The 19,412-nt window shown below is 42.4% G+C and overlaps 1 protein-coding gene across 9 annotated transcripts in view; it reads left to right on the top strand.

The window, feature by feature from the left end:
* JADE3 (jade family PHD finger 3) overlaps positions 1-19,412 on the top strand; it is a 62,114-nt gene that overhangs the window by 7,304 nt on the left and 35,398 nt on the right. For 4 of the 9 annotated variants that reach the window (XM_090126512.1, XM_090126488.1, XM_090126496.1 and 1 more), the window contains exon 2: positions 8,675-8,727. The exons of 4 other annotated variants lie outside the window; for them this stretch is intronic. Coding sequence is in view for 1 of the 5 variants with exons in the window: in XM_090126481.1 (XP_089982607.1) it covers positions 18,192-18,201 (10 nt within the window). In the remaining 4 variants the exon portion in view is untranslated. Of the gene's footprint in view, positions 1-8,674; positions 8,728-16,412; positions 18,202-19,412 lie in introns of those variants that run through there. One more of the 9 variants, XM_090126481.1, reaches the window with a different exon arrangement.

Below are 19,412 nucleotides of genomic sequence, written 5' to 3'. Positions count from 1 at the left end.
AGCAGCTCAGATGTGATTTATAGTTCCTGCTTATCTCTTCTAGCAGTGTCTTTGATGCCTTTGTACTCCCCTGTTGTCTGCCCCCTCTTGTCTTTTCCTTGACTTCCCTAAGTTCTTTCTTGTTATAGAACACAGGCATTTCTCGTGAGTGTCTCACAGTGTTCTTGGGACCCTATAAATCAGCTAGGTCACATTACATTTGTCTCCTGTACCAAATTCCAGACAGAATGGACTTCCAGATTATTTGTAGTCAGCCTGAAAATATTTTTTGGCAAACCTTTGGGGATTTTTTTTTTAATTTTTTTTATGGAAAGATCTGTGTAGATTTGATAGGTCTGGTAGAAGATGGTGTTTCCCACCATCAGTTTTTACATGAGGTAATATTCTGTGTAGCTGGCGCATTTGTGAGAGTTCACATGTGCTTATGTGAAGGTATTGCCCACTGACAAGTCGAGTCTTAGCATTTGCAGAAAATAAGTCATTCACATTATAAAATATCATTTTCTGTTTTATTTGTTTGGGGTTTTTCTTTTTCTTTTTCTTTTTTTTTTCAGTAAATGCTTGTGTTAATTAGTATTTTGTTCATGTATTTCACACGAATTTCTATGCTTTTATGCCTGTTCATATGTATGCTTTGCTTGGTTAAGCAAGTTGAATCTGTGTATTTGATTGAAAATGTACATCAGCTCCATTTACTTTGTGCAGATATTAAGCATGTTTCAAAAGGGGGAAAAAAAAAACCTACACATATATAGCAAGAAGAACTGCTGGAAAAACAAAATAATGGCAAAGTATTGACTTAGTTGAGTAACTTCCACAGTGCTTCCAAAAGTGACTTCAGGTGCACTTGTTCTCAAAGCCTTTTCCAATTTTCTGTTCTTATCTTATTTCATTTTTTTGTCAAAATGCTCTTCTGTTTCCTCCTTGAAATCATCTTAGGAAGCTTATATTAAGTTAATTCCAGGAAAGAAACCAGCTTTTCTAACAGTTTGAGGCACTGGTGTAATGTTTTATAATGATCAAACCGGTCGTGCACGTTTGATGTTGAAGGAGTAGTGTTAGCGGCAGCCCTTACATGGGAAGCTGAGCTTGCTTTGCTCCGTGACCTGGCATCTCTGGATCTTTTAGAGGTTTTATGCAACATTGAGGTGCTCTGTAGCACCTCTTTGTAGTCTTATGGGCATCTGGAGATGTAGTTGGCCGGACTGTAGTTGTGTGGTGATAATTCTCAGAGGAGAAGAGCTCAGCTCCTGCATTTACTTTCTCTGTGGAGCTGTGGAGATCTTGACAGGATTATAGCAGTAAAAACTGATTTTTGTGCTTCAGTTAACCAGGAGTGAAAACTCAGTGCACAATCCTCTTATTGGAAGTTGCGTTCTCTTTCTGCCTTCAGGTCATTGGTGCAGGGCCTTCTTGATTTGCGGGTTTCTCTGGTCCAGAAGCACTGAATGCTCTGGTTCTGGCAAAGCCTCTCACCTTCCTCACAGGTGGCAGCTTTACAAAACAGGAATCTTGCTTTAAAAAAAAAAAAAAGGCAACATTATAAAGATCTCTGTTTTAGAGAATTTTATTAAAGGTCACGTTTTCCCTTTTGTCAGCCAGCTCTCTTGGCAGCAGATGGTCTGAAGGAATAGTCTGCATTGCACTTGATCTTGAATCCCCCAGTATACCTGAAGATTTTGAGCAGAAATAAATTCAGTGTTCTCTGAGGAGTTCTGCTAACAAATTAATCAGATAAATGTCTTGCTGATTGCTGGCTTTGTTTTGGTGCTGACATTAGTGCCTGCCGCCTCCACTGGGGCCACATTTTCTCTGCTTTTTCCTCAGAACTTCTCATTTGTTTTGTCTGACTGAGCGGGAACAGCTTTGGAACAAGATTTGTGAGTTGACGCAGGTTTCTCTTTCATAGCAATTAAAAAACAAACAACCTCCCCCAACCCTTTCTGATGATTTAAGATCATCTTCAGGGAGAAATGCGTTTTTGGTTGCTGCTGTGGAACTTGTAGCCACAAAGGATGAAGTTGATTAAGGCTCATTTGACGTGCTTTCTGGTCTGGTGCTCCAGTAACTGTGCCGTGATTGTGCTCCAGCCCTTGTCTGCATCATCCTGGTGCAAGGTGTGGGCACTCAATTTAGTTTCATTGCAGGGGGAGGTGGTGGTCTAAGTGCTGGTGTGATGGCTAGAGAGAAGGAGCAGGGAGCTTTCCTATGAGGTCTCACAGGTAACCGATGTCACAAGTTGGATGAGGGGTGTTGATCTGGAGCCAGGGATTGACTTTGAAAGCTCTGAAGTCTACAGTTTGGTCTTAATGCAATCCTAAGTTTAGATCCACCCCTTGGTCGCTTGTATTGCCTGTATGTGGAGGATCCAAGAAGCAGCATTTGTGGCTCTCGTGTTTGTTGTAGGGTCATGAGACTTTCTGTGGAGTTTATGAGAACAACGTGGCTCTGCCATCAAAAACATGACATCTGTTACCATGTTTTAGAAGTTCTCACACTTGCTGGAACATTTCATTTTTTTAAATTTTAAGATCTCCACTAAAGATGTCCTTAACTGTGCACAAATAATTTCCATTAAATAATGGAAACTAGCTATGAGAAAGGATGCTTTTAGTAGGTCATCTAGATGATTGCTTCTGCAATGTTTTCTTGAGTTTCCCTTCAGAACTTTAGATGAAATAGTGCTGCCATCACCCTGCTTTAGGAAATGCACAAAAAACCCCATGTATTTAGAACAGGATGTGCAAGTTGAATGAGGAGATTTGAAAGTTAAACCCCAACTTAACATCAAGTGGCTGATGGGAAGATGTAGTATTTTCTCTCCTTATGAACTGAAGTTAGTTTTGTGGCTCCAGATTGTCATAAATTGCTTGTTTTTCACTTTATTTTTTTACATTTATTTCTTGGCTGACAGCTTCATTCTTTAGCTTTTTGATAGCACCAAACCACATTTGTCACGTTTGTCTCTATCCCCTTCCAGGCATCTTGGGTTCAGGAAGCCTCCTGTCAGCGGTGTCGATACTTTGATCCTAATTTGCAGGCTTCAACTTTGTGCCTATGTGCTCTTTCTGCATAACTCTGTATTGCTGTGTGACCTGTCATTGAGAGAATGAGCTTTTCTGAGGGAGAAGAGCATTCTGTACCAGGATGTACTGAAGTGATGTATCTCCTTAGCATTTCATCTTGGAAAAGAGGAGCATGTGCCTGTGCTGTTGCGTGGTGACTGTCCTTGAATGCAGCTGCATGCTGCAGCTTCCCCCAGAGTACACAGAGCCCTCTATGTGATGGAGGGAGGAGAGGTAGGGCTGGAATAAGCCACTTGAGATTACTTAGCTTTCACCAGGAGGTACTGGTGTGCTCATGTGCTTTGGAGGACATGCACAGAGCTTGCTGTGGATCCACAGCAACATGTGTGTGCCATCCTTAGTGCCAACAGGCCAAGCAAGCCTCTCCTTTTTGTGCTTGGGTGCCATTTGTTGCTGCCTCGCCCTCAGGCCAGTTTGAGAAATGCAGAACTGGGGATGTTCTTTTGGCAGAGTGGGCACCAGCACTCTTGTCCAACATCCAGTCTTTGTTTCAGTGTCAAGAGCTGCAGCCTCTGTTCTTCCCCTTGGGGATGCAGACCAATAGCTCTTACTGTCAGAAAGTTTCCTTAATGCTAAGCTGAAATTATTTTCTTTCTTTGGATTTTATCCCATAACTTCTGATCTCTCACAGACCCATTGCTTTGTTCCAACAGCGTTAATGTCCTGCCAGCGTATCAAGAGTGTAAATGACTTGATGTGCGCATTAAGGTGTGTTTTGATCTTGGTGGCTTTTTCCTGTAGGGCAGCTGCTTCAGGTCCAGAATCTCTTTATTTTTGTCTGTGTATACGCTAATTACATTGTGAAACAAGTAATTTCAAGCAATAAGTAAGATGTGAGCATTTTGCAGAATGGCTGGCTCTGTACACAGGCCAAGTGACTGCTCCATTGGGTCACCATCCAAATGCCTGGGGGCCAAGGACTTCAGAGCAATTCATAAAACAAGGGGTTGATGGTACTGGTTAGTTGTCTTATGAAACCTGTCATTCTAGACATCCTGTTGTATTGTTCATCTGAAATGGGGTAAGCCGCTATGGGAAATGATTTTCCCAACAAGTTCTAATTGGTTGCTGAGAATTATGGAGTTGCTGGTTACTATTAACAGTAGGCTCAAGGCTGTGAAGGTACAACAAAGTGTTTCTGTGAGGGTAAGAGGAAGTGAAGGTGACAGAGAGTGGCAGGTTTTATTAGATGGTTTTTGCATCTCTGATCTTTCCTAAGGAGAAATGGGCTATTTTAGGTTTCTACAACAAGTTTGTAGATTTATCCCAGGGTCTTTGTGGCCAGTTTGGAACAGGGGTAAAAATTGAGAAGCTCCTGAATGTTGAGTGAAGACAGCGCTGTTTGAGGCTTGGAAAGGAAAAGCAACAGATCATAGTTTAAAACAATCAAAAATTCAGTCTAGTTCATTATGAATGCTTACTAAGGATTTCAAGATGCTTTTCTCAAAGCTTGATGATTTTGTCTACTTTAAGTCCCCTTAGGATGACTGCTGCCCAGAAGCATCTCCTCAGTTACATCAAAGCAGTATCCATTGTATATCTGGATTCTTGTTAATGATTCTTGCCTTGTAGTTATGAGGGAAAGACTGCCATTACCTTCCTGCTTCATGTTATTATTTATCTGTAACCTTGAAATCTATTGGCTTTATTGCCTGTGCTGCCTTGGTAGCATTGAAAGCTTGATCTGCCTTTTGTAAGGCATCTGTGTAATGTTACTGGTAGTCCGTGGGGAGCTGACTACATGTGTTAGATATCTGAAACAGTCTGTGAAAAAATTGGAAATGATTTTCTAATACTTTTCCCAGCTAAGCAGTTGTTACATCTGTGGGATTATTTACCGTGAACGAGACATGAAGCATCACAAAGACCAACTTTCTAATATGCAGTTCTGCAAGTCAGTTGTGAGGTGGGAATTGCATGTTAGGTGATACAAGTTATCAGAAAAGGCACGCTATCAGAAGCAGCTGGGGAGACGTGGATTAGATGAAGTGCTTACAGGAATGTCTGCAGTTGCTTGGAAATCTGAGAGGATAGTTACTAATTAATTTTAAATAAGACACGTGGAGTTAGTTAAGTTTAACCTTGGTCTCTCCAAGGTTCTGTATTAACTAATAACTGATTAATGGTGTGGACCAAGGAATAAGGACTATGCTCATTAAATATCCAGCTAAAGCTGAGTGGGGTTCCACTTCTGCTTGGAAGATACCTTGTGCTAACAGCCATCCCAACAAACTGGAGAAGCAGTCTGAAGGGAGCTGGATGGAGTGCAGTAGAGGCTGAGGGGTGCAAGGCTGGTGAAGCTTCCCTAACTTTTTGGCAGCAGGACCACATTATTGCAAAAAGCAAACACACTTGGGTTTGTACATGGGGCTACTGCCTGGAAGCTGCATAATGGGAAAGAACAATTTTCTATGTAGGGAAGTGTACAGCTGAAATACTTTGCCTGGATTTAGGCATCACAACCTCCTATTGTTTTTTGTGGACCAGCCCTAGGCGGGATAGTAGAGAGCAACAAGCTGGATCAGAAATGTAAGAAACGTGGTCTGTGAGCAGAGGTGACTGAGCCAGTTGTATTTTGGCCTGGGGAAGGCAGTGGCATAAAAACAAGATGATGAGAATAGCGTCTATGATGCTGACAGCATCAGGAAAGGAAGAGCTCTCTGTGTGTCTGGTGCTAGTAGAAAACTGGTGAAGGGCTTGAGCCACATGAGGAGGGATGCTGGCTTTTGTCTAGGAAGCTTCTGCTGCTAAGGGTGGCATGAAGAGGTGGCAGTGTCCCCATGAAGCACAGCTGGGACATGCATTTTTGGCAATGTCATGAGATCTTGGTCCTATCTCACTGCCCTTCTCCAGTGCCTTGTGGATCGTTTCTCTGTGATTCTCTTTTGAGAGTGGCCATCAGTGTGTGGTATGGTTAAGGAAGGAAGCACAAAGCACTGCTTTCACACAGTGGCAGTTCTTGGTTTGGGGGCTTGGCTGTTGGTGAGTGCTGGCAGGTAGCAATAACTGCAAGCATTGGTCTTGATTCCAATTGCCTTTCTGATGTTAAAAGTTGGATTTTAAGAAACACGTCTTTCTGATGTTTTTTCTCCTGGTAATGCAATATTTTCACAGGCAGTATTAACAGAAAGCTTCTTTGCATTTCCAAGTTTTGTTTTCTGTATCTATGCTGTCTTAGTTTCTATAAAAACCTTTTTAATTTTTCTTTTCTACTGCACTGTGTTGCAGTTTCTGTTGCTGCTGTGTTGCTTTTTGTTTACCAGGCCCTGCTGGTACAGTGCATGCTTCTCCCTGTTTGTTACCTCTCCCTGTTTGTTACCCCTGGCCTCTGTTTGCCCCTGGGGGCTGGCACCTGCCTCTGCTGGGGTTCTGGCACTGAGCCCCTACTCCTTCATTTGAGATGAATCAGCTTTGTGTTTCTGAGTCAGTGTATTAGGACTGACTTAATCCCCTCCACATACACACAAAACAGAAAAAAAAAAACAAAACAACTTAAAGCAAACAAGCTAGCTATATCTTCCTTGCTATTTTGTATATACTGTGAAATAAATAAAACTGGTACTGCAGGTTGTAGCTGTACAGCAGAATGGGTAAGGAACAAGAGAGAGAATTTTAGTTGAACCTTTTGGTATTGTGGAGTTCATCTTGGCCTTTAACTGAGCAAACAAACGTGTTTTTAATGAATGATTAAAAAATATATTAGTTTTGTGGTTCAGCTGGGAGGCAGAGGCTGTGGTTTTGTTCACACTTAAAAGTTGTAAGCTTCACTGCATTTTAATGATTCCATTTGAGCTGCCGTGACCAAGGCTTTGCTTTTGTTTCTATGGAAAATTTACATTAAAGGCATTCAGTGGGGGACATTAAGGAAGGAAACTCAGAAGTGAAACATTTTTGTAAGAAAAAAAACTTGCTTAGTCAGGTTTGTAAAATCGATCAGGATGCTCTGTTCAGCTTCATCTCTCCCCCAGCCCCTCTACTGTATGTGCAGTCCCCTCAGCTGGAGGGCGAGCCAGTACTGCCATGGGGCTTTGCTGTGGAGCCCTGGCAAGTTCTGAGGTGGCTCTCTTGTTCCCCCTGTTTGCTCAGCCTCATTTGTGGGCTGCAGACTGGATTGCCCTCCTGAGGGCAGAGGCTGGGCTCCTGGTTCGCATCCAGCCATGCCAGTCCCTCAGCAATGGCCTGCATGCTGCCTGAGGTGCAGGCCAGGCTGTGTGCTGCCAGTCACCATCCGGGCACCTCGCCTTGGCTGCTGCTTCATCTGCTGGTCATGGGTACGTAGCCAGGGACTGGCAAGGAGATGGGAAAGAGGCACTGAGATGGTTTAAAGGAAACCCAGCAACACGCAAACACAAAGCCCCAAAACCTTAAATCAAAGAAAAACGGTAGTTAAAACTATAAAATACTGTTGGGTCACAATAGGGGAGCTATAATATATTGTGTGGGCCTTTCTTTTAAAATTTTCTTTTCCGCCCCCTCTCCAGCTTATAAGGAGCTGCTCTCCTTTGATGGCACAGGCACAGTTGAGCAATGCCTGCTCTCAGTAATGGGCTGCCTGCTGCTCCTCTGGCTGCTGGGCTGTGGGACTCAGCCCTCTGCTGCGGGAGGGTGGCGAAGCAGCAACATGGTGCTGACACATGGGCTGGGAGCTGGCTTATTTCAGGGAGAGAGTGCCATTCCACCCACCCTTGTTCTTTTTCTTCTGGCAGTTATGTGTGCCTAGATATCAGATCTTCATCTTTTACTTCGTTTCTGTTCTCTAATACTGCGTTTCCCAGCTCTTAGTGGCTGACACCCCCAGGAGCATTGTCACAAATCTACTGGGTGTAACAACTGTAATGCTTTTGTCGTGTCCCTTACAATAGGCTCACGTACATGTGCATAACCCCTCAAGAGGGGATTATGGGCAGAGAAATGCCTCCTCTTTCCATGATTCTTATTGCTTGAAGCGAGTTAGTCAATTAAAAAGAGCAAGTAAGCAGAGCCCCTGCCAGAGAAGCTGAGCTGTCCAGGATCATCACAGAGGAGCCTGAGGAATGTGGGGAGGAATTCAGGCTGGAGCTATTCGACCCTTTCTCTCTAGAGCTATTTTTTAATTTGCCTTTATGTGAATTTATAAGCATGCTCCCTTCATCCACGACCCTCTAGAATAAAGCAAGTGTCTGCATATCGGAGGAGATCAACCTTTTAGACTAGCTGAATAAGCTGGCAGTTACCTAAACATTTAGTTTCATATTCCTGAAACAGAATATTCTAGGTTAAGTTTCATTTTGTTGATATCGGTAAAGATGGTTCTTATTCATAGAAATGGCAAAGTTGACTTTAAGATTATTCTTATGGATTTACTTATTGTTGTAGTAGTTTGTGTTTTTATATTGTAGCGTGTGTTGTGTGTACAGTTGGTGCATTTTATTTTTCCATAAACTGAGTGAGAATTAGGGAAATTAGGTTTTAGAAGTGTAATTTTCTTTGGGAAATTGCAATAAAAATATGACATACCCTTCACTTACTTGCCAAAAGTGAAATTGTAGCTCAAACATGAAATGCCTGGTGTCAATCCTCCCTAAATAGCACTCCTTTCATTTTTTTAGGAGCTTGTGATGCCATCAGATGAAGCGAAAACATCTACCTCGTGACCTGGCATGTAAGTGAAGGAGGAATTCATATTTGTTAAAAATAATAATAATAATGCACGTGTTGGTGTTTACAATGCCTGAATTGAACCTGCATACCTTCAGCATTCAGATACCACATTTTAAATGAAAACTTTGTGGATCTAAAGGAGTATAAAGGCTTTCAATTGAGAGAAAGTCACAAAAGAAGCAGTTAATGATGAGATTCCAGTGTGCAGAAGTCCTTGTAATAATTTCAGTTAAAATCTGTAGTGATGTACCCTGTAAGAACTGGAAGTTGGTAGGCATAGAGGGAATAGTTTCATATCATATCATATCATTATGTTATGTGCTGATGTTTTTATGCATATATAAATTCTGATAGTTGTGATGAATACATACTGATGCTGTGATACTCTTCCTAAAATCAAAAAGTCCAGCTATGCAGACGTTTAGGTTCTTTTTTACATGTTTGGATACTCCATAGTAAACTTCCTAGAGTTTTGTGATGCTTCTGTTTTTCCTTCGCTCACACTTAAGTAAGGAAAAATGTTCTATCCTCTGCATGGGCATTTACAGAGATTTAAAAAAAATTTTTTTAATTATTATTATTATATATATATTTTTTTATCTGCCCCTCTCTGCTTTCCTTTTATGTGGTTGAAAGGATTAAAGTGCAGTCACTGCTTTGGGGGCTGATGTTAGCAGCGGGCTGAGTATTCCTAATTAGTGCCGACACCTGTACCTCATTATGAAGCCTTGTTCAAGCTGTCCACTGAACCGAGGTAGCTGGTCTCTGTTGCGTGTCTCTAATGTGATTATAAGCCCCTCTCCTGATGCAAGTTTTAGTACTTATTCTACTTTTGGACTGATGTGGAAAGTGGAGCTAAGCTGAGCCATTTGGCTGGCTACCAAACATTGTAAGGAGGGGCAAAGAGAGGGGATGCAGTGATCTCAGTTTCAAGACTTTCAATTCAAAGCTTGCTTCTACTTTGACGTTTTTAAAAAATGGAAGAACAAAAGAAAATACTTTTTCTAGTTTTTGGTGTCTGATTCTCAGAATTTAGAGATCAAATCTGCAGGCTCCAGGTGGGCTCTGAAGGTCTGAGTGCAGCTGCTGTTGTGCATAACCCACTGATTTTCTGTAAATGGAGTTTTGGCCTTGACTGTTCCCATTCCCTTTGTTTTCAAGGAGGTAGGACCTAGCAGTTCTTTCACAAAGAGAACAGCCTTTTCCTTTCCTCCTGCCTGATTCTGTACTGTGAGCAGGGCTAAAACGTAATGTGTTTCGCCCTTGCAGCTGGAAAACACGATGTTGAACAGATTAAACTTGTGAAATTAATGGCTCAGCTAAGATGGGTCTGTTATCCTTGGGCTTTGCAAGCATTTAAACTTCACTGCTTTTTTCCTAACTACTTTAAGTAAGTTTTTAAGAGGTTAATTTACAGAATTCAAATACACAACAACATAAATTCTGGCTGTGGGCTTTGTTTCTCCTCTCTGAGTGAGGAGAGAAACAGAACAGCTTCAGATGCGTGCCTTGGAAAGATCTGAGATGATAAACCTGTAAGAATTTGCAGGAAATCACTATGCTAGTCATCTAGATTTAGAAAAACTGAAGGAAATGGAAGTGCAGTGGCTTCTTAAACTTCAGATGTAGGACTGTGAGGAAAGGGATCACATCTCAGCGGACTAAAATGTTTGGCTGAAAAAAAAAAGAAGAATTTGATAAACTTCTATGTGTTTTTCTGCATTGTGTATCTGCTTACTAACTTGTCACTTACAGGAATGCATTCTTAATCGCCTTCAGGAATGCTATAACTCAAGTAATTCCTGCTCTGCAGAAGTATTATCTATCATCCTGTTCCATCTTCTGAACTTGGAAACTTTAAAAGTTCTTGAGAAATTTTCACAGCCTGTTTTTGATTTGTTTGTTTTCCTGTTAATATCCTTCAGCTTAAACTTGGTTGAGCCATTTTTAACTCCGTACAGAACGTTGTCTTTGTTTTTCTCTTATCTTTGTTAAACTCTGCAACACCTGGAAAAGGGAGTAAAGACTTTTTTTGCAACAGTGTGTGTTTGGTAGATATTTCTATGAGATGCTGACATGGCTGTAGGAGTTAGGAATAGATATAAATAGGTTCCTCCCTGCTACGTTGTGGCGGATACTAAAAATGACAAGAAATGCCAGAGTAACAGATTCCAAAGCAACTGTTTTCCTGAAACAGTTCTTCAATTAGCTATGTAGAAGTCATGGAGATTTTAATCATGAATTTTACCATTCTTTATTGTGATTACAAAAGGGAGAACTTGCACCTCCAATGACAGTAACATAAGGCAGAGACAGCTTTCCCTTACGTGCTTTTGGAATAGTTTATATAATTTGTACATCTACACATGCATAATGTATGTGCATATGCACACATATGTTTTGAGTTGTTTCAGGATGCTGTTTGCTGCTTCTTCCATTCACAGAATCACCAAGGTAGGAAAAGACCTCCAAGATCACATACTCCTACCATCCATCTGCCACCAGTATTTCCCCATTAACCCACATCCCTTAGTGCAACATCTGAATGTTTCTTTAACATCTCCAGGGATAATGACTCAACCACCACTCTGGGCAGCCTGTTCCAGCACCTGGCCATTCTTTGGTAGTAGAAATTTTTCCTAGTATCTCACCTGAATCTCCCCTGGCACAGCTTGAGGCCATTCCCTGTTGTCCTACTGTTGGTTACAAGGGAGCAGAGGCCAACCCCCAGCTCACCACCATCTCCTTTCTGGTCGTTGTAGAAAGTGATAAAGTCTCCCCTGAACTTCGTCTTCTGCACACTGAACAATCCCAGTTCCCTCAGCTGCTCCTCATCAGACTTGTGCTCCATACCTCTCGCCAGTTTCGTTGCCCTTCTCTGGATGCAACCCAGGACCTCCATGTCTTGTAGTGAAGGGTCCAAAACTGTACACAGCTCTTGGGGTGCAGCCTCACCAATGCTGAGTACAGGGGGATGATCACCTCTCTGCTCTTGCTGGCAGCACTATTTTTGATACAAGCCAGGATGCCATTGGCCTTCTTGGCCACCTGGGCACACTACTAGCTCATGTTCAGCCAAGCGCCAGCCAACACCCCCAGGTCTATTTCTTCCACACAGTCTTCCATTTTTTTTCTGATAAATGTGCTATTTTCAGTATTTACCATGGTGTAGATCACATATCTGATCCATAGTTCACAGAGATCAGGTTGGGAACTGATGCGTTTAAAAAAGAAGATCCATTGCATGGATGTGAACTTTTCAGTGTAACTCTGGTTTCATATTAACTCCATTAGTTAATTAGACCAGTCACTATATCCAATAATGGTCAGACGTGGACACTGAGGAAAAGATACCATTGTTGCACTAGTGTACACTCACTCTATTTCTTGTAGATTTTTGACTTTGGGATTGTGTGAATGGCAAATTATGTCATATGTTGTGTTTAATTGCCCTCATCCTCTGCTTGCCAAATTCTCTTCTATCTATTTACTTTTCAACCCCTGCAACATCTCATAGGACTGAGATTCTCTAACCAATTTTGTGTAAAGACATTTTGGATTGTTTGTTTGGGTTTTTTTTTGCTTTTAATGACTTAAATTTTGCCCCTTAATTTTGTGTGTCGTTGGTCTTCTGGGCCATGAGAAGCAGTGAGTAGTCTGCTTTTCTTTACCACTTGTGGCAGATTTTTCCTGTTCTACATCCTCTTTTCTCACCTAGTTAGTCTCACTCTGTTTCATCTCTTATCCTCAAGCCATGGCATGCTCCCTGTACAGCTGGATCTGGAGCTTCAAGTTCTGCAGATACATTTTCTTCAGTGGTACCAGAGCGAGGGAGAAAATACTCCCTGTTCTTAGCAAAAATGAGTGATTTGTTAGTGTTGATCATCAATAAAGATTTTTCTGTATAGTCCAGTAGGCACAGTAGATGAAACCAGACAGGCTTGTATTGGTGTGCTTCACTGTTATGAGACCTTGCTGGAAGGATGTATCACCATTCAGTTCTGTGGGGTGTTCTCATAAAACATTTGATGCTACAGCTGATTTGGGAATGTACAAGGACCTCATTTTTAGAGTTGTACAATTAATGTCCTTATTTTTCATCTACCTAAGACCTTTTACTGGTGTCCTTCAGGTGCTGTGGCATCGCTGTGTACGTACTGACTTGGAGATTAAGCAGGCAGCTGCCTTCTACCTTCCTTGCAGAGTACAGCCAAAGGATCAGCCAGGACCTATGCTGCTCCTGCAGCACAACTGCAGCGTGAGGAAAATCAGTGAGGGAAAATGTATTGATGTAAATGAAGATAAGGCTGTGGCAGCTAATGCCTTTTTTGCATTGGTCTTTAGCAATGGCTCGTCATTAGCAATGTCGGTTGTTCCCAGAGTACCCAGCTTCCTGAGTTGGAAGATGGTGATGGGGGCTGAGATGAAGCCTCTGTAATCCGATGGGAAACTCTGAGTGACCTTCTACATCTTTTAAACATCTGTAAGTCTGTGGTGCAAGACTTGATTCAGCCAAGACATTGAAGAAGCTGGAGGCAATGCTCACAAGCTTCTTTTTAATATCTTACTGACAGTCCTGGCTAACTAAGGAGGTCCCAATTAACAGAAGGTTAGCAAATGTGACTCTTATCTACTAGAAGGGTAGGAAGAAGGATCCAGGGAATTAGGGACCTGTCAGTCTGACCTCAGTACCAGGAAGATCATGGAGCAGATCATCTTGAATGCCATTGCATGGACCTTAGAGACAATCAAGTAATCAGAAGCATCAGTATGGATTTTTGAAGGGCAGGTCCTGCCTGACTAACCTGATTTACTTCTATGACAAGATGACCCACTTAAAAGATGAAGGGAAGGCTGTGGATTGTTTACTTGAATTTTATTAAAGCAAATGAAGTAAATGTTTCGACAAAATGATATGCAGTTTCTCTCCTAGAGAAACTGGCAATTCTAGACCTTCAGCAGGTGTATGGTTTGCTGGGTGAAAAACTGGCTAGATTGCTGGGCTCAGAGAGTCACGGTGAATGGAGCTCAATACAGTTGGTGGCCAGTCACCAGTGACATTACCCAGGGCTCAAGCATTGAGGCCAGTTTTGTTTGATGTTTTTGTCTGCAACCTGGATGAGAAAACTAAATGCACCCTTACTGAGTTTGCAGATGACAGTAAGTTGGGTGGGAGTATTGATCTCTTTGGAAGTAGGAAGGCAGAGGGATCTGAATAGCCTAGACTGGCCAAGTCCAATCACATGGCATTGAGCAAGACTTGGTAACGTGCAGCAATATAGATTGGGGGAAGAGTGCCTTGAAAGCTGCCTAAATAAAAGGACCTGGCAGTACTTGTTGACAGCTGGCTGAACACTGGCCAACGGTGTGCCCAAGTGGCCAAGAAGGCCAGTGGCATCCAGGCTTGTATCGGAACTAGTGTGGCCAGAGGAACAAGGGAAATAATTGTCCTCTGTACGGCACTTGTGAGACCTCACTTTGAGTGGTGTGTTCAGTTCTGGGCCTTTCACTACAAGAAGGACATTGAGTTGCTGGAATGCATTCAGAGAAGCTGGAGAAGGGACTAGAAATCAAGACTTATGTGGAACAGCTGAGAGAATTGGAATTGAGAGGAACAACTGAGGAAATTGGGGTTGAGAGACTGGAGAAAAGGAGACTGGATACCTCTGCTATCTACTACTGCCTGAAAGGAGGCTGCAGTGAGATGGCATTGGTCTCTTTTCTCAGGTGACTGGTGATGGGACGTAAAGAAACAGTCTCAATTTGCACCAGGGCAAGTTTAGATTGGATATCAGGAAGAATTTCTTCATAGAAAGGTTGATTGGGCATTGGAACCAGCTGCCTGGGTAAGTGGTGGAGTCCCCATGTGTGGAGGTATTTAAGAGATCTGTGGATGTGGACATGGTTTAGTGGTGGGTCTTAGTAGGTCGGGCTGGTAGTTGACTTCAGTGATCCTGAAGCTTTTTCCAACCTTTGTGATTTCATTCTGCTAAGGCCTGGGTGCAGGTTCAGTTGTGCCATCTTTCTGTTGCAGAGCTCTGGTACTTTCTGCAACTGCATCCTTTCCTCATCTCTCCAGCTGCACCAAGTAAGGTTTGCAAAGAAGGAGACTCCAGTACAAGTCTATTGAAAAACAGAACAAAACCCTCCCCACCAAGCTGGGGTTGCACTTTTAAAACATCAGCTGCAGATTTTGTGATGGATTGTTGTGTCTTAAGAGCACCTGTGCTGTAGGGGGTGAATCTGCTATGGCAGATCTCAATTCTAGTTTTGTTCATTCAATTTTACAGCTGTGTTTTTAGCTGCAGCCTCTCATTTTTTTTTTTTCTCCCCGTTTCTCAGCAGAGATCTTATTTCTTATCTTGTCAGCAGCTGCAGCATATTGAGGGCTCTTAACTGTGAATAAAGATGTGGTGAAACACCTTCCTACTTCTGTGGCTTGTAGTTTTTTATGTTCATCCCAGTACAAGAGTGGAGAATGGATGGTGGGACTTCTTTTGGAGTCAGATTCAGCATCTCACAACCCTGCAGCTTCGGCAGGTCAGCTGCAACAATTCTTTAATCCTCCTGGCATAGAAAGTACATTGTCTCCTATTTGAGTGCTGCTGTCGTGAAAATGTGCTTTTGCCTCAACTTGGCCATTGGATGACAAACTGAACTGTATGTGATCGGATTGACCCAAGTCCTTACTGCTTTCTCCAACAAGTTGTGGCATTGTAGAAACCTTGAGCAGCTGCAGTCATCCCTTTCATGGCAGTGTCAGCCCTAGTGGGCCCCTGTTGGTCACAGTAACTTTTTCAGGATGTCATTGTCCACCTGAGTTGGGTGATTTATAGAAGCCTAGAATGCTATTTATGTTTTTATAAATCTGCTTAAAACCGGCTAAAACATCTTAGGTCTTTCTCAGTCTTACAGATTGTAGCACATAACATTAAATTAGCTGTCTGGGCATTACAAGTAATCTGAGGTTAGCAGTTATTAAGACAAGTTTTGTAGCCTTTTAAAACATTCTTAAAACCAAAACAATGCTTTCATTCCTTTTAGTAAGTTTTTGCTTATATTTTCATGTTTTGACATGGAGAACTAATAACTGCATGAAAATGTCATAACAGGAAATAATAGAAAATATAGCAGGATTTCAGTATTCAACTAAAGATTTGGAATGTTCCGAATATTTTGAGTTCTGGCTGTGATATCATGTTCCCTTTAATTGTTTGTATCCAGCGATTCCCTTGCTGCTGTTTTTTTAGTAGGAAAAGTTAATCGTCCAGATTGTTTGTTTTAAACTTGTTAATGAAAACCATTTCTTGTCAGATGAGGAAAGAAATGGACAAATTAATGTTTCCTAATAGGAAAATATTTGTGTTCTTGCTTTCTCTTTCTCTCATTCTTTGAGTAGATTATAAAGTTGTGTCTAACTCAGTGTTTTTCTGCCTCCTTGCAAACCATTAGGTTTTGCTAGAGATGCAAACTTTGTAGCAAAGCAGTTAGCTTTTTTTAAAGCATTATAGCAAGAAATGAATGAGTCAAAACAAATAAAATATTTAATGCAGGTTACTGTTGTCAGTGCTTTTATCACTTGAGATTTAGAGGGAAAAAAAGAACAGTAAAACCTATTTTAATTTTTTATTAGCAAGTATGAAAAAAGTGTGATTAATTTAAATATCTTGCAGAATATGGGAACTATTGACTATGCTGTTAGTAGTATAAAAAAATGTTGACTTTTAATCCCAAACAGTATGTATTTCTACACTCTTCCCTCTTTGATAATGTCATAGAATCACAGAACATCCTGAGTTGGAAAGGATCCACAATGATAACTGAGTCCAACTCCTGGCTCCACATGGCACCACTCAAAATTCAGACCCTATGTCTGAGAGCAGCATCCAAACGCTCCCTGAACTGTAGCACTTCGGGCTGTGCCCACTGTTCTGTGCCCACCGCCCTGTGGTGCAGCCCCTTTCCCTGACCCCCATCTGCCCTCCCCTGACAGCTCCACACCGTTCCCTCGGGCCCTGTCGCTGTCACACAGAGCAGAGCTCAGCGCTGCCCCTCCGCTCCCTGTGAGGAGCTGCAGCTGCCATCAGGCCTCCCTGGTTAGGAATCCAGGCAGTACCTAGTTTACTGGCTGTGTTTCCCACCTGTGATCCTGTGTCCTTACTGTCCCCCTTTGTGGAAGCTCCCACCTGCTGTGGGGTGGTGCTGCACTGCAGTGCTGAGACACTGGGGACTTCAGCTGAACGTGAGCCTGTTGTAAGGGTGGGGACTGTAAAGACCGCGCAGCACCAGGAACTGAGGTAACGTGAATCATAGCAGTTCTTAAAATAGAAAGCCACAAGAAATACTCCTAGTTTCTTCTGCTTGGTGGTGTTGGTGAGACACACTCCCTCACTGTGACTGCAGACCCTCTGTGGATCCCTCAGTGCCTGCCTGGCTCTAGGTGGCAGCCCTGGTGCAGGGGCTGCTCCTTCAGAGGTAGCAGCACATCCACAGCAGTCTTCTCCAAGGCTGATGCTGTCCTTGGCAGTACCTTTGCTGAGTGAGTTCACATCGGTTTGTGATATTTTAGGTCTGTTTTATTTTGTCTTTTCTCTTATCCCTTGGTAGTTAGATGCCTTAGCATTGATGTCAAGCGCCAGTTATCTTGAGGAACTTGATAAAGCAGATAGCAAACCTCATCAGCAGCTTCACCTCTGCTGCAGGACCCTCTTTGATGTGAACGTGTTCCTAGCACAGGGATGGCTGCTTCTCTGCAAAACCCACTGCTGTGGTTCTGTGCATGTGTAGGCTGGGGTCTGTGTTTGAACTCACTCCCTGCTGCCGGCTGTCCTTTGGGAATCAATTAGTACAGCCCTGGGCTACTGCTCTCCCCCACCCTCTTCTTTGCACACATCTCCTGATCTGGATGTGCTGGAGCTGCTGCTTGGCCGTTGGATGTGGGTGAGGAGCAGGCCTGGTATGCTTCTCTTCTCTCTTCTCTCTGCAGCCAGTGGGGCCGTGTCCTAATTTTTCAGCCTCGAACACAACTGAGAGCAGCACTGCGGGGAGGGTAAGGATCCTGCCTGCGGCCCTGAGCAGCCATGTGTGTGTTTGTTTATTGGTTTAATTTATGTCCATCCAGTGGTATTCTCTGAAATTGATTCTGTTCAGATTCATGTTGCCTTCAGGATTGGTGCTGAAGGTGTAAGTGTTTAATGGGCAGAAATACATCAGTATCTGCCTGGCCCATGTGGCTGGGTTGTGCTCAGGCAAAGCATGCAGCTTTCTTTAAAGAGAGAAACATAATGTGGGTGAAGCTGCCTGATGGAAACGTCCCGCTGCCTTCACACACAGCAGTGAAGAGCTGTATGTTGGTTTTGCAGGTAGGGGAGGCAGTTGTGCCTGGGTGGGTTGTGCTTCACCCACACAACCTGTTGTAAGCATCAGGTGGCATCGCCGACCCTCCTCCTGTAACCACCAAGCAAAATGATGGACGGTAAGTGCTTCGTGCTAATGTGGAGTAGCAGCAAGAAGAGTTTTAGTGTGTGGTAGGCTCACTACAGTCTTTAAAGATTAAATAATAATAATAAAAAAATTTCCTTTGAAGGTGAAGGGAGGATGGGCTGTATGTGGTCGCGCTGCTGTGGGGTTCGTGCATCTGGTAGGAGCATATTACTCATTTATTTAATTTTCAGGTTGGAGTGAAATAGAGAAACAATGTTACTTCTTTCCTGAGCTTTCTTTCCTATGAATTGTTTAACCTTTCAAACCTTTTCATTGCAGCAAATATTGCTAGCACAGGCTCTGAGTGGGTGTTTTTTCCCATTTATGTAGCCTCTCTGTGAGGTTGGATAGGATATTAAAAAATAATAATAAAAAACTCAAACACAAGTGATCCCTCTACCTCTAGTTATTTGAAAGGTTGTATTAACTCTGTTCATATTTTGTAATTTCCCTGACAGTTGACTATGAAATTTGACCTATTTAAATGGTTTTACTGTAGTACATTTCCTGAAGACCTTTCGAGATAATCTGCTTCCTAATCTAAATTTAACAGTTACATAAGCCACATCTTGAAGACTTGGAAATTTCTACCTACTGCCTCTGCCTTTTTTTCCTTTTTTCTTTTTCCCTTATTCCCTCTTTTATTTCTTTTGGAGACAAGGCATATTGTACAATGCAAGTACAGAATTTTTATCTGGGATTTGCATATAGCTTGTCATTTCATTTATATACATAGATGCTGTTTTTCTTTTTAATAAGACAGGGAAAGCATGCTATTGTTTGTCCCACTTGAAAGTTAATCTGTTTTTTGCATTTGTGTTGCAGTTCCCTAAATTTTTTGCTTCCTCTTCCTTCTCTAAATGTCTTCCCAGGTATTGCGTTTCTCACATACATGTTTAACCATTCTCTTCAGCAAACTGAAGCCAGGAAGAAAGGACTGTTATACCCCAGGGATTCTGTTTTGTTCAGAAATCCTACCTGGATTTAAGGGTTCATTTTGTGCACTTATCTCTGGTGTCTCTTGCATGATGTGCTGTGTTGAGTTCAGGCTCAGGTACCTCATCCTTTCTGCTGCCTCTTTTACTGTGGCATGATAGGTTGGAAAAGACCTCCAAGATCATCTGGTCCAACTGTCCACCAATCACCAGTAGGTGAATCCACTAAACCACTAGGAAAAGGGTCTGCACTAAGGTCCCTCAGTAC

The sequence above is a fragment of the Phasianus colchicus genome, chromosome 1 (assembly GCF_987193195.1).
Source record: "Phasianus colchicus chromosome 1, bPhaCol1.hap1.1, whole genome shotgun sequence".
Lineage (NCBI taxonomy): Eukaryota > Metazoa > Chordata > Aves > Galliformes > Phasianidae > Phasianus > Phasianus colchicus.
The sequence above is the reverse complement of the archived record's forward strand: the minus strand, read 5'-3'. Positions and strand labels throughout refer to the sequence as shown.